The sequence below is a fragment of the Apiospora aurea genome (assembly GCF_038362705.1).
Source record: "Apiospora aurea strain CBS 24483 chromosome Unknown utg000004l_segment0_segment0, whole genome shotgun sequence".
Classification (NCBI taxonomy): domain Eukaryota; kingdom Fungi; phylum Ascomycota; class Sordariomycetes; order Amphisphaeriales; family Apiosporaceae; genus Apiospora; species Apiospora aurea.
Window position 1 is genome coordinate 3,954,615 of NW_027117391.1, and position 14,413 is coordinate 3,969,027.

General features: G+C 55.6%; 3 protein-coding genes across 3 annotated transcripts; 1 reads left to right on the top strand and 2 right to left on the bottom strand.

Moving 5' to 3' along the window:
• Positions 1–1,547: 1,547 nt before the first annotated feature.
• Positions 1,548–2,105, bottom strand: PG986_006013 (uncharacterized protein; the record flags this gene model as incomplete). Its single annotated transcript, XM_066842235.1, has 1 exon — positions 1,548–2,105. The coding sequence occupies one exon, from the start codon at positions 2,103–2,105 to the stop codon at positions 1,548–1,550; it is 558 nt and encodes a 185-aa protein (XP_066702097.1).
• A 1,105-nt stretch (positions 2,106–3,210) lies between these two features.
• PG986_006014 (uncharacterized protein) lies at positions 3,211–6,092 on the top strand (the record flags this gene model as incomplete). The annotated part of the gene is made up of 2 exons (XM_066842236.1): positions 3,211–4,915; positions 4,978–6,092. 2 exons carry the CDS (start codon positions 3,211–3,213, stop codon positions 6,090–6,092), a joined length of 2,820 nt encoding a protein of 939 aa, XP_066702098.1.
• Positions 6,093–9,704: 3,612 nt separating this feature from the next.
• On the bottom strand, positions 9,705–11,975 carry PG986_006015 (fungal-specific transcription factor domain-containing protein; the record flags this gene model as incomplete). The annotated part of the gene is made up of 3 exons (XM_066842237.1): positions 9,705–11,691; positions 11,749–11,872; positions 11,927–11,975. The coding sequence occupies 3 exons, from the start codon at positions 11,973–11,975 to the stop codon at positions 9,705–9,707; spliced, it is 2,160 nt and encodes a 719-aa protein (XP_066702099.1).
• Between the last annotated feature and the right edge of the window lie 2,438 nt (positions 11,976–14,413).

Consider the following 14,413-nt stretch of genomic DNA (forward strand, 5'->3'; position numbering starts at 1 on the left):
ATGTACTCCAGCATGATGATATACAAGCGCTGCGGCCCATCCCGATAGCCTTGTCTGGGTTCTTCATCGTGGCAAGCCGTTTTCGCGGCCCGGGAACGGCATCAAGTCCGTGGTCACACCAACGTGATACAGTCTGCACACCCATTCTTTAACATGGCCGGTGTGTTCAATATTGAGAGGGGCGTATCAACAGCAGATCCGACCGGTGTACGGAATCCTAAAATGGTCGCCTGCATAGATGTTTCGTCCTCTTACACCCCTTTACAAACTGTCTCCAATGGCTGGTCAAGGGGCTTTTATACACAACCTGAGCTGTATCATATCGTCCATAAAGGCTGGCCCAGAGTGGTCTCCAGGTTACTGGCTGACTTGTCTCGTGCCATGCCAGCACTCAAAACTTTAATCCGTGTTGGTTCTCTAGTAGATCAACAGGCTGTCTCAAGAAGCTGGCCGTATCGCCCGCCCACTGTGGGAAACCATCCACAATGTGCATCCCTACCTCTCGGCCCCCAATCGCAAAGGCCGTTTTGAACTTTACCTTCACAAAACTTGCGGATGTAGTGATGACAGCCAACCCAACCATGCACTGCCTCGTCGTTGGTTTCGAGATAATGCAGGCCATGGGCACGAGACCGCATCAATGCAACGCATGCTCAGATGGTAGGTCCTTACATACGTTCTTCAACATGCAGCGCTTGTCACACGGCTTACGCCTAGAATCTACGCCCGGTTGTCCTACGGCCCAGCTTCGCCTCACTATTGATTGCCTTCCAACACACGAAGTCGTTCAAACGAGACGGAGTGTTGATACCAGAACAAGATCGACATGACAACATAGTGGCCACCCCGCTTAAACAGGCTCAGGGGTAGTGGTTGGTGAAGACTCCATCCTCGTAGCAAAGCCCCAATCCTGAAAACCTCCAAAGAGCCCCGCATGCATTGAATATGGAGGGAGCATCTCCCGGTGGTCGTGCCTCCATTTCTTCGAGAAACGATCACGCTCAATGTCCTCGAATCGAGATGACGTTTGCGTGCACAGCCACCCATGTCTCAGAGTTGTCGCCGCCGAAGATGCGTGACTGTAAGTCTAGGCCTCGCCCGAACCCATACGGAGCGATACACTCTCAAACTTGGGAAACGCGTCTCCGCTCCTCTCTGTATATATCGTGTATGGTGCGGCTCATTTGCCACGCACTGCAGTGCTCAGGGCGTACGGCCCGGATAATGTAAGCTTGCGAAGTCGGTCGCAGAGCCCAGCCAAATGCAATATGGCATGAATAAGATAGAGTTGGTATATGTCGACAACCGGGACTACGTAGGTAATTTATGACTGGACGACGAGTATAAGCAACTCGCGATTCCTATCACATCGAATCCCTCGACCAGAGCGCATAGTATGGTGCATACGGATATCACATGCCCACCACTCAATTCTGCATTGTAGTAAGCCTCTGTGTATTGGACATTGCCATCGTTTTCAGAAGCCCTTGCTTCCCTTCCCTAAGCCCGACAGTACCCCCTCTCCCTCTCGGGCTTATGACCCCTTCTCAAGACTTTGTGAAGTTCTTCTGCTTCTCCACGGGACCGACCAGCAGCCTCCCACTAATCGGATGGTGAACCTGAACCTCGAACAGATCCACCAGGCTCTTCCCCTCCTGTTGCAGTTCTATCCAGCGATCGTACTGCTCGTCCGAGTCTTCCTCGTCGTTATTTTCCCGTCCATCTTCTCCCTTGTCTCCCTCTCGCCCCTCTCTCCAACCTTCTTGTCCTCCCCTCAGTGCCTCGCAGTGGCGGCGGTAGCGGCGGCGGCGCTGGTAGCACTGCTCGATGGCCTCGGCCTCGCCCGCCTGGCCGTCCTTGAGCACCTCGTAGAAGCGCGCATTGAGCTCCATGATGGCGTCGGAGGCGGGGCCCTCGGCGCCCGCCGGCTCCTTGATCAGGATCACCAAGATGTACGCCGTCTCCTTGATCCGCCCGAACCGCACCCCACCCACCCTGTCCTCGCCATACATGCACTTGGCCAGCTCCAACAGCCGCGGCGACAACCTCCTGAATAGCGACATGTCGCCCTTGTTGGGAAAGCGCCGGAAGCCGCTCCATAACATGTCTATATTGCAGTTTCTCTTTTTTTTTTTTTTTTTTTCCCTTCTTTGCTTCTCTCCTTGGTGACTATTGATTTGGTGGAAGCTGGTCGGCCAGAGGCCCCCTTGGTTGGTTGCTGGGTCTTATAATAAGAGTGCGCGTCTATGCGAAAGTGCTCGCTGGCATAAGGCGGGATTGGTATATACAAATCTTCCACAAATGCTCGTGCTAGGTGTATTTCTCTGGTGTTATTTCGAGACGTAGAAGTGATATTTGGATTTGGAGATGTAGGCTGGTCGTCATCCAGGAGAATGGTCAACAAGACGGGGCAAAACTGTCTTGTGGCAAGTCACTCTGTTGCATACATTCAACATGGATCCGATTCGTTGACACGCGGAATGCTCGTAGGCTATATTTGTCTGCATCCGGTACTGCCACTGGCGTGGCTGGTCTAAATAGATTCGCTTTGTTGCTATGAATCCGTCAAACAAGGGGGCGACAAAGGCGCTGCACGGTTTGACAGGATTCACCTTGACAAAGGAGCATCATAGCAAACCTGGTGGTTCGTCTTCGTCGTCGCTCTTTGGAACAGTGCCAAGCAGCATGGTTGACTGAAATGCGAATATTGTCGCTTCGAACCTCTCTCACGCCAATGCCGACGTGATAGCTTCGCCCAGATCATGTTCCAACTGCAATGACGGCTATCGCTTTGACTGCGATGCCACTTGCCATGGTTCCGTCTAGGCTTGCTAGAAGGCCCGCGTTTCGGGCCGCCCTTGCCAGCGGTTTTGCAGTAGTTGGCCGGGGCGTGTCGGATTGTTGGATGTGTCAGGTACATGTACTTGTCAATATAAAGTAAAAATGGTTTGTCTAGAAGACACAGTCAAGTGCACGCCCAAAGAAGCCAATTGCCCGTTCATGCCGGCTCTCCACATCTTCCGCTTGATCGGCTGGGACCTCGTATTCCCAACTTTCCAACTCCACCTCCATGCAGATTCAAGATCGAACGATGCGCGACCGGCCATGCCACGGTGGTCTATATAAGGTCGCCATGCCTGGTGACGCGATGCCCAACATGTGCACACCCTCCGTCTCCCAGGCTTACACGGAAACTACCAGACGGCCAGGATGAAATTCGCCAGCACCACCTGCGCCGCCTTGCTCGGGGCCGCGACCGCCGTCATCGCCCAGCAGCAGCCCGAGGACCAGTCGGATTGGGTCCGGGGCGCCTACATTGTCGAGCTCGACTCCAACGAGAGCCCCGACGTCTTCTACGCCCAGCTTGCGCACGACCACGGCATCGAAGCGGAGCATCGGATGCACTTGGCCAGCTCCAACCTGTTCCACGGGGTCTCGTTCCAGGTACACAATGCGTCGACCCATGACCGCTCCGACCTGCTTACCGCCGTCAAGACCAAGGCCCAAGTTAGGGCCGTTTGGCCGGTTCGCACCGTCCGCCTCAACGTGGGCACGCCAGCTCGCCATGACATGCCAGCGCCTGCCTCTTCGGGGGCCCGCGGGGTCCATCAGCGACGTGACGCGGCCAACGAGACCAGCGACACCTTCTCGCCGCACCTCATGACCCAGATCGACAAGCTGCACGCCAAAGGCGTCACCGGAAAGGGCTTTCGCATCGCCATTGTCGACAGCGGCATTGACTGGCATCACCCAGCGCTAGGCGGCTGCTTCGGCCCCGGCTGTCTGATCGAGACCGGCTGGGACCTCGTTGGCGACGACTACAGCCCTCCAGGATTGCCCAAGCCCGACTCTGACCCCTACGATAACTGTGTTGGACACGGCACTCACGTCGCGGGAACCATTGCCGCCCAGCTGCAAGACAACGAGTACGGCTTCACCGGCGCGGCCCCTGGCGCCAAGCTGGCCGCCTATCGTGCCTGGGGCTGCCCGGCCAAGGCGACGACCGACGTGCTGATCTCCGCCTTCATCAAGGCCTTCGAGGACGGCAACGACATCATCTCGTGCTCGGACGGCCTGCTCAGCGGCTGGTCCGACGACGCCTGGGGTCTGGTGTCCTCGCGCATCGCCGCCGCCGGCGTGCCTGTGGTGATTGCCGCCGGGAACGACGGCGGCGCTGGCATTTTCCAGGCCTCGTCGCCGGCCGGCGCCCATGGCGTCACTGGCGTGGGGGCGGTGCAGAATGCCGTCTTCCCCGTCTTCGTCGCGGAGGGCGAGTACGGGGTTTCGCAACAACAATCTGGCGGCGGTGCAGCCAACCACGGCACCACCAGCTCCACCAGCTACGGGTTCTTAGCCGGCACGCCAGCTTTCCCCAGGGAGATGAAGCTGTCCCTCTGGGCTGGCATGGGCAACAACACCACTTCCATCGAAGACGCTTGCAGCTCGCTGCCTGATGATACGCCTGACCTGTCGGACAAGTTAGTGCTCCTGCGTGTGCCCGACTCTCAGAAGACACGGTGCTACCCAATTGACCAGGGTGAGAATATCGCCGCCAAGGGGGGCAAGTACATGGCGTACATTGTCCGTAGCAACGTCACGTTCGAGGAGCAGTACATCTACGTCGACGGCATCGAAGGCGTCATCAGTGTGGCGCCTTTCCAGGGCGCTCAGTGGATCGATGCCTTGAATAAGGGCATGGATGTGACGGTAACGGTTCCAGGTGCCAACGCAACGGCCACCATCTTAATGGAACTCGAGGACCACATCACTGGTGGCTTCACGGGCGATTTCTCCAGCTGGGGGCCGACTTGGGATCTTCTTCCGAAACCCCAGCTGACGGCACCCGGTGGCAAGATTTTGTCGACCTACCCCCTACCCCTTGGCGGATACCGCATCATGACAGGCACTTCGATGGGTAAGCGGTAACCCATGGTCTCTCTGTAGCATTGTATTTTCACTAACATATACCTTGAATAGCTTGCCCTCTAGTCGCCGGTGCCCTCGCGCTCATCGGCGAGGCTCGCGGCTCCCTAAAGGACACCAACCTCATCGATCGACTAATCTCGGCCACGGCCGAGCCCAAGATCTGGTTCGACGGCACCAAGACCTACCCCGGCACCCTCGCACCCGTCTCGCAGCAGGGCGCCGGCATAATTCAGGCCTATGACGCGGCCTTCACCAAGACGATCCTGGGCGTGGAGAGCCTGAGCCTGAAAGACACGGAGCACTTTGCCGGCGAGCATACCTTCTCGATCGAGAACACGGGCGACCAGGAGGCGACGTACGTGCTCGGCCGCATGAAGACCCAGACCATGTACACCCTGCAACCCGGCATGGCCTCGCCCATCAAGGCCGTATATCCCAACCCCATTGTCGACGCCTGGGGTGAGCTGCGCTTCGACGCGGACTCGGTCGTCGTCCCCGCCGGCGGCTCGGCCAACGTGACGGTCACGGTCACGGCCCCCCAAGGCAACAACGTCAACGCGACGCTGCTGCCCGTGTACAGCGGGTACATCAGCGTCAACAGCACGCGCGATGACGAGCACCTCGTGATCCCCTACCTCGGCGTCGCTGGCGCCATGCGTTCCGTGCACATCCTGCAGGCGAGCTCGAGCTACCTGGCCGACTTCGGCACGCCCGCCGAGGCCGGCCGCGCCTACACGCTGCCGCCCCCGGATCCGGCCGACCTGCCCTTCCTGAACAACCCCAACAAGGACCCGATCCACATCCCGGACGAGGGAAAGACGCCCAACATGCTGCTGCAGCCAGTCCTGGGCACGCGGGCCCTATACGTCGACGTCGTTTCGGATGACAATGGCGACAGCAACGGGAAGAAAACGCCCACGGGCCGTCCGTGCCGCGGCGCCCTCGCCGGGTACCCCCAGACGTACGTCAGCAAGAGCGAGCAGCGTGCCTTCTTCCAGGGCATGCTGGCGGACGGGACCGTCCTGCCCGCGGGAACCTACCGGGTCGTGGCGAGCGCGCTCCGGGTGTTTGGCGACGAGGCGCGGGAGGAGGACTGGGATGTCGTGGAGACGGTACCGTTCGTCGTCCTCTACAATGGCGCCGCGAAGCCTACTGCTGCTGCATGAGTGTGGGAGCATATGTAGTGGCAAATGGTATACTGCTAGCTGACTTAATGAGATGATACGTATTATGATATCGATATAACCTACGCCGCCTACCGATGTGAAGGAAAATGAACGATGATAGCACCTGTCGTGGCAACTAAAAGGGCACCGCGTTCTTGGAACCCAATGTATGCCCCCGAGCTAGCAGAGACTTTTTAGGTAAATTTCGCGATATACACACACCTTTTTCGAATCGTGTGGGGGGGGGAGGGGTGAACACTTGAAGGCATAGTATGCAGTCGCTGTTCCAAAAGGAGAAAGATACCCGATAGTTATGACGGCACGTACCTGCTTCGTAGGAGAAAGGATGAACGAATCGGGCGAGCTTTTTCTCAAGTCACAATCACGAAGGGGGCGTGTGGGCCGGTGTGCGGGAACCCTAGGCCGCAGACAATCAGGAGAAAGTAGAATCTACTGTAGAGGTTGATTCTGTCGACCAGATCAACTAGCTGATTCGTTCCCTGCTGCTTGTGTTCTTCTTCTTGGTCTGCAGATGGTCCTATACGTCAAGCTGTCTCGGCGTAGTCTCATAATTCGTCTTCATATGCGGACCGGTGTAGGCTTTTCTTTCCCATTTCCCTGTCTTGGAATCTAGCGCGTTTGAGGAGCAGGCCCACCGAACTCTGGATGGCTGGATGTGATGAGTTGAGACCAGCACTCTAGAAAAAGGAAAGCTATTGGCCTGTCTACACTAATCAAGAGCTCCCTGGGCTATAGCAAGCGCAAAGCAAGCTTAAGCGAGCCGCCTGGTGTATATATGCCCGCCTCTTATTATAGCACTAGGGGCACTGGGAGGCAAAAGCAAGAAGGGAGGCAGGGCAGGGCAGGGCAGGGCAGGGCAGGATAGACGAGGAGGCGAAAGTGCAGATTGGACGGCAGTGACGAAACCATTCTGCTTCCCTCCTCATCGTCTTCTTCATGCCGGCAAAAGCTCGTTGGGAAGAGTCTGGGGAAGCGATTTTGCTTGGCGTGCCAAAGCAGGAATTCGCATGGGCGACCGACACCACGGCTCATTGCTTCATCTCCCCCTCCCCTTTCTCTTCGTCTTTCCCATCCAAGCATTCCGACCGAAACGGCGACAAGGCGAATAAGACGGGGAAGAAATCAGGGAATGCCACGCCTCGGATGCGACGTCAGATCACAAACGGAAGGCTTGCCGATGAGCCCGTCATATATCAACCGCGATGGTGGAATCAATCCAAGACAAGTAAGGAGGGTCCGGACCGGGTTAGGTTGATGCCGTCCGGGTATAGGTCTGTCTCTGTCTGATATGTTGCAAGGCTAGGACCATGGGATCCAGGGCATTCGCTGTTGGTATTGGTGCTTGGATGGAAAGGGGGAATTGCCAGACCAGAAAAGTCAAAAAAGAAGAGACAAAAAAAAACAAAAAAAACAAGATGGTTGCTGTTTGGAAGCTGACGACGGATGGCTGCTTCGTGCTTCACCACCAAGCCATCCCAGTGTCATGAATAAATTTGGCATCGGTTACACGGCTGGGGGGCGGGACACATGGCTGGCTCATGGGGAGCTGAAGCGAGGTGCTCGGCTACCTAGTCAGCAGCCAGCAGCATCTCATCTCTCCTTTCGCTCGCTTTCATCCTCTCCCGCTCCTGACGTACATATGTAGAGTGCATGTTGTGCACTGCCGGCGTTTTTTTTTTTTCTTCTGCGTGTGGAGAGCATGGCATTGTCGGGGTCGCACAGCAGAGCCGGTACTGTTAGGTCTGTTAGACGGCATGAGTGAGGCACAGAGAGACAGGGAGGGAGAGAGGGGGAGAGGGAGAGGAACAGGGAAAGGGACAGGGAGAGGGAGAGGGAGAGGGAGTGTCAGGGATCAGCACGTTGTTCTTCTCGACAGTAGGTACCCCGCATTATCTCCAGATCGTCTCTTGGTACTCCGCATTGGCCAGATCACGCACACACACACCCACCACACCCACCACAACAACGTGCCATGCAGATTTTAATCGGGCACAGGATACCTACTTTAGATGCAATGCACCTCTCGACGACATCTCCACAGTCGTGTGTTGTTTCCTCGGCGACTCTATTTTCCTTTGACCCAACGGACTTTATTTTTCCTTCTCATGGTTTTTCAGCTTCCACGCACGCTTCCACTGTTCCGCATCGCATCTCATGTTTAAATCGTCTGATGCGCCGACATCGGAATCGGAATCGAAACCCTCCATCACGTTTTCTGTAGACTCCCTTGCTGGGCCGACCACTTGGCGACGAACCTTGGGACATGTCGCGGCGGTACGGTACGGACGTATGCAAATGTAGCTTGCTTGTCCCTGCTTGTCCCTGCTTGCCCCTGCTGCCCTGCCTTGCCCTGTAAACGCCACGATGCTTGCGCTGCCGACTAATGTACCCGAAGTAGCATCGTGCCAGGGAAGAAGAAGTGGAAGATGAAAAAAAGTCTTGGTCGGGGGTCTCCTGTTGGCCTCGGAGTTGCGGTACTGGTACGGGGAACAACAGCGCACGGCTGTCTCTCGCTACGGCCCGACAGTCCATATTGCATCAGGGCCCCTTGTTGCTTGCTACTTACTGCCCTTTTGAAAGGGCCAAGTTATAGCTCTCTTCACCCCTTCCAATGGCATCCAGCCTTGGCGGTCTGGCACCCACAAACCGGCCTTTATGCAAGACATTAAGAACTAATAAACGACACCTATTGGACAAGAGGCTGGCAGACACACCACACACACATACAGAGGCATCCACCCACTACCGGCACCTTGCCTGTCTGCCTGCCTGTCTGTTTACCTCCTTGAGTCACTGGTCCTTTATATTTCTTCATGCACCCAGCCTCTTTCTCGAACTCCTACGACCTCATCGATATGATCATCATGGCTATACCAACCCGCTCATACCCGCTTCTGCCCGCCCGCTACTTACATATATGGGGTACACACCTCATCTCATGTGCACTAGGCCAAGCGACGGTATACGTAGCACCTTGTTCGATTTGGCGCATTGGGCGCCTACCTGCAGCCACCAGCATCAGTCGATTTCCGAGTTGGGAAGTCGGCGGCAGTGGCCCCCAGCTGGCCCTTGAAACGGGCCCTTCCCGCACCCCACCAGTCCTTCATAGAACACAACAAGGTCGAACGAAGGCTCCTGTTCCGTGGTTATGGCAAGGAGCTTTCAGATTGGGTATCCATCCAGCCTGCTATCCAATGTACAACTAGTAGTAGATCATGCCTCGTAAACACCGTTTTATCTCATTCGCTGTTTTCTCCTGCAGCGCTTTGACACTTACCTTCTTTTGACCTTAGGTCCTCGATGCCAATGCCATGTATCCCTTTCCATCCAACCCTAGGTTACCACTGCTAGAAAAAAAAGAGAAAAAAAAGAATAATGATAAAACCCCAGAACTTGGTGTTATGTATACACTTCTATGGGAGGACCCCCCCAGGTTGGCCTCCCCCGTGTCGACCAATAGTCGTTAACTCTCAGTGAGCGAACGTGAAAGCCGCCCCGTCCATGCCGGCGGCTACCTGGTGATGCCCCATCATACCATAGTCTAGGTGCATCATCCCGTCCTGAACGTTGCCAAATTGTCCAAAGTCCACGTCATCGGGGCTGCCCCCAAAGCATTCCATCCAGATCCCAGAGTCCATGTTGGTCCAGTAGGCCCATCATACCAAAACTCTCAGTCTCCAGCCCGATGGGGGACATGTGCAATTCTGAGCCGTCTGCCATGAGGATGTTGCGATCCGTCACCAGTCGCTGCAGGGGGCTGTGGGCCCGCAAATCCGGCTCCAGCTGCCGTGATGCCTCGTACATTCTCCACACAACTTCTCGGCTCCTCCGGGCTGCGAGTGACCAGTCCTGCATCGAGTCCAGTAGCTCGAGGATCGTCTCAATCTGCTTCTGCCAGTCGGCCACCCGCGGGCTATCCCACTGCCAGAATATGCTGACCAATGGGATCATGGCCGCCTGGTATAGGAACCAGACTGCGTTCCAGCCGCTCATCTGGTTGCGTGTCCATTCCCGGGCGCTATCCTCAATCGTTTGTTTTGCTAGGTCGCGGCACGCTTCAATGGCTGCGATGTCGTGTTCCGGGGCATGGGACGCACCACTACTCGCTAGGTTCAGCAGAACCGGCCTGTGGATGAGCATACGCAGGTTCTGGTATCGCCATTTCATGATGCAGCGCGCAATGTAAAGGGGCTCAGCGCAAGGATCGCTGGTCCGCAGCAGCCAAGGCAAGTTGCTGTACCAATTGACCAATTGTCCATCAAGGTTGCAACGATCCTCGGCGCGAAGAAGTGGAGTGATTGCCAGCATGTCTTGGATACCCGTGGCGATCTTGCAGAACTTGATGTTCTCGATCAAAGGAAGAATCCCTGCGTGCTGCGCCGAGTCGCGACCTGAGCTCATGCCGGCTTCGGGGGGACGAATGTTGATGGCAGGGCCCCAGCGGCCGAACGATGGTCGACCCATTGTTGTTGTAGCCCAAGTGTCAAGGCAGAATAGACTCCACCATGTTCGCCTTCTCGTCTCAGCTGCAGCAAACTCGTTGTTACTGCCACTAGGACCATGGGCAAGGCTTTCGCGGTGAAGCCCCAGGGCGCTGGCCATCCGGATGGCAGCGCCAAGAACCGAGTTGGCCATATTCGGGCGGTTTATATAATGCAGGTAGTAGCCACCAATCAGAGCTAAGGATTGGACAGTTTCGATGTGGCTGCTCCCAAGAGAATCCATAGGTAGATATTCCATGGCTCTGTTGTAGTAGTTAAAGTGGTTATAGTCGTCTGATTTCATGGCTGCAATGCTTCCCATAGCAAACACCATGTTAAGAAGAGCAAGCCAGGGGGCGTCGAAGCGTTGACCTTCGAGGTAATCGGCTCGGAACGATGCCTCGTCCAACATTGGGATGAAAACATGAATTCTCTTGAAGTAAGCATCGATCAATGTCTGACCTTTCCAAGACCACGGTACCCGCTGTGGCTCCTTTGAGGTCGACACCTTCTGCTTGAGGATTGGCATGTTGTGTGCCATCTCGACGCTGTTGAGGGGCGGCGTGAGAGAATTGCGCAAGCCCGGCTGCACCTTCAGCATCACCATCAGGGCAGCTTTGATGGATGACGCACCCAAGTACGAGGCCTGGCGATCTACCGAGAGAGACAGAGCGTTCACGTCGTCCGCCTCGGCTGGGATCGGGTCCCGGCCACGGCGTTCCTCGTCCCATTCAAGATCTCGTACTGGGATCTGCTCCAGGCTTCCGATGCCTTCGCTTGCCGACAATGAAGGCGAACCCATCTCCGCAGACATGGGTGATGTGTGAAGTGGGGGAGACGGCAATCCATTCGTGGCATCCAATGTCGGCCGATCCAGGAGGCTGAGCAGTTCTTGACGCGAAAGAGGCAGAAGTGCCTGCATTTCCTGGTTGGGATATAATCGTTTCAAGATAGACCGACATTCTTCGAGTGACTGTGATAAGGCCTCGAGTGTTTTCCTCGAAGGAATAACACGTTGGCGATGTTTATCGTAGAAACAGCGCTTTGGGGCTCGGCTCGAAAGACATTGCCCACAGGGCTGTTGGCCGTCACACCGGCTGTTATGGTGGTATCAGCCCTGTGTTGGAGGTCTGATGGCTTCCAGGAGCACTTACATCTTTCTACGCTTGCACTCGGCGCAGGCATGTGGTGTGGTGATGCGCTTGGCTGTGCCGTTACTGTTGGTCTTGGTGCCATCTGAAGAGTCTGTTGATTGCTTTCGAGGAGTGACGCCCTGGACTGCGAGGCATCAGCATATAATCAACGGCGTGAAGGCGTTATGCTTATACTCACAGGTATGAAACATGCCACCTTGGGTGGGGATGGGGATGGACGGCGCCATGTCCTTGACGTTGGCGTCGAGTGGAGTACAGCAATATAGACCGAAGATCAAGCCTGATCAGAGCCTACCAGAGATATCTAAAAGATCTGCAAGACTGGGCGTGCTTGCCAGACATCATGCCTTAGCTGGGAGACGGAAGATGATGATTGTTTATATAGTGCCCTCATCCTGCATCACCTTGATGTGGGGTCATGGGAAATCTGAAGAATCCGGGGATGGATGTCTGAACCGTGTGGAGTAGGCTGGGTAGGAGGCCCTCATTCCCGCTCAGGTACAGAAACCTGTGTGATCATGAGTACTTTGTATAAGATGCTTGATATACGACGTGGCAGAGACACTGGGCGGGCGCAATAGGGTACACACGCAGCCCCACCACTCCGAGCACCACCCACATCCGCCTTGAACAGGTACCAGCCTGTGGCGAACGATGCGGTAGGCTGTTCCCCTTTCACAGAGGATAACATGATGCACATATTGGTGAAGGATGTGTGGTGTGTGCAGGTATTAGCGCGGTGCCAAGTGGCTTGCTGGCGGAGAATATGGGCACATGTAGCCTACAACCTGTCTCATCAGGATAGTATATTCGAGATCAGAGTAATTGCATAAGGGTGAAAGGCACGGGTGAAGTGGCGTAGGTTCGTTGCAGGGGTCACGGCTACTGCCGATCCAGGGTTCCAGGGCACACCAGACGAGTCGCGACCTGACATAAGACATTTGCCAGGGACAGGGGGTGACGCTTGGTGGTGTTCTTTGCAGCGGGAAATCCCACAACCCACTGGGACGATTGGAAGTAGCTTTGTGGGGAAACATGTAAGGCTAGGTAAAGGAGGAGACGAAAGCGACAAGCAACAAGGTACATACCTCACCACCACGAGTGGTATTGAGTACCGTAACAAGCCAATGCTTGCAATGTGACCCTCGGTTGGGAACCCCATAAGTTCCCCATGGCGGCTAGTATCGCCGCGGGTGCTAGTCCACATAATAACCCACCCCTGACGGTTGAGCGTCCGACTATAAGGCTCGGATAAAATCGCTGTGGCCGGCGTGATCGAGAGACACCTGTATGCTGCGATACGACTGGCTGGAGATTCATTCCTGGTCTCTCTCCCACCCCTGTCCCGCCATTGAGTCTCTCTACGAGGCCCCGCGAACCCCTCGATCAAAATTTGCCTGGAAAGGTTGCAACCTCCAAAGTTGTTAAAGAACAAGACCCGTTCGTTAGCTTGGCGAGATGCGCTGTGTGCCAAGGTTATTGTCGGCCAGAAAGCCGAGAAAGCAAGCAGGTAAAATGGGCGGCGTGGGATTGCGGTTTCTGGTGCATCGTACGTAGGCACTGTGAAAAAGCTGATCCCACGCCGAAGTGGTCCGTCAGACCATGATCTCACTGTTGAGCAAACGGGGCCGGTCAAGCGGCGTTGAACACTGATTTGTGGCCTCGACGCGGACACGAGAGTTCTACTGCTGCGGTCGTGCTATGATTAGATCCGCACTATGGAGGGGAGAACAAACCTGTTGTCGCATCAGAAGTCGCATAGAGAAACCGAACGATCAGCGACGGACTCCACGTGAAGTACCGTCCGGGTCGCCCAGGTCGCCCAGGCCACCAGCGATACAAGAGGCAAGGACTGAATAAATTAACTCCACGAATAACACCATCTAGCGGGTCTTGTTAAGTCCATGCCACCAATTACCATGGCGCTGCAGATTCGAGTACGCCGACTTGTTCGGCGATATGCTGTCATGCAGGAGCTGCAGAGCGTGCAATGATGTTTGTAGGCAGCCGGGTGGCTTGTCTGGTTTCGTGCCGAGCAGTCCGGCCAGGCAGGAGATTGTGTTGCTGCTAACCGTGAGCCTTGCTTTGTCATGGCTGACGGGGCGAGGCATGTACACGGACGGACAGACAGGCAAGCAGACACAGGTTGCCAGATAGGATAGAGGATATCGGATCGTGAGTATGTCTGTGTGTCTGGTGTGTCGCTTCATTTCGAAGGGTGGACCCTTTGGGATGATTCACTGGAGGTCAAGTCCATGTCGAGGCTAGGCTAGACGGCTCGGCCGATCCAGTTTTTCCACGACGCCGAACCATTATTGGAGACGGGCAGGTACGCTCTAGCGCTGATACTCTGCAGTAGCTACGTGCACACCTCGTACCGACTTCGTTCAATGTTGCATGTTTTTGACCATTCCCAAAGGCAGCCCGCCCAATTGGGGCACTTGCCCCGAGACAGGTCGGAAGGTATGTAGGAACCTTACTTACACAGCTACCTGGCTATGTATGTAGGTACTGACTGGTCCTAAGTGACTCGATGCTGGAAGTCTGGATATCATTTGATGTCACAGAGGCTTTGCACGACTGCCCATACTTGCCTGCTTACCTACCAAGATCAGCGAATTGACTCCTTGCAGCTTCGACGGTGATGCGAGTACATCACCCTGGA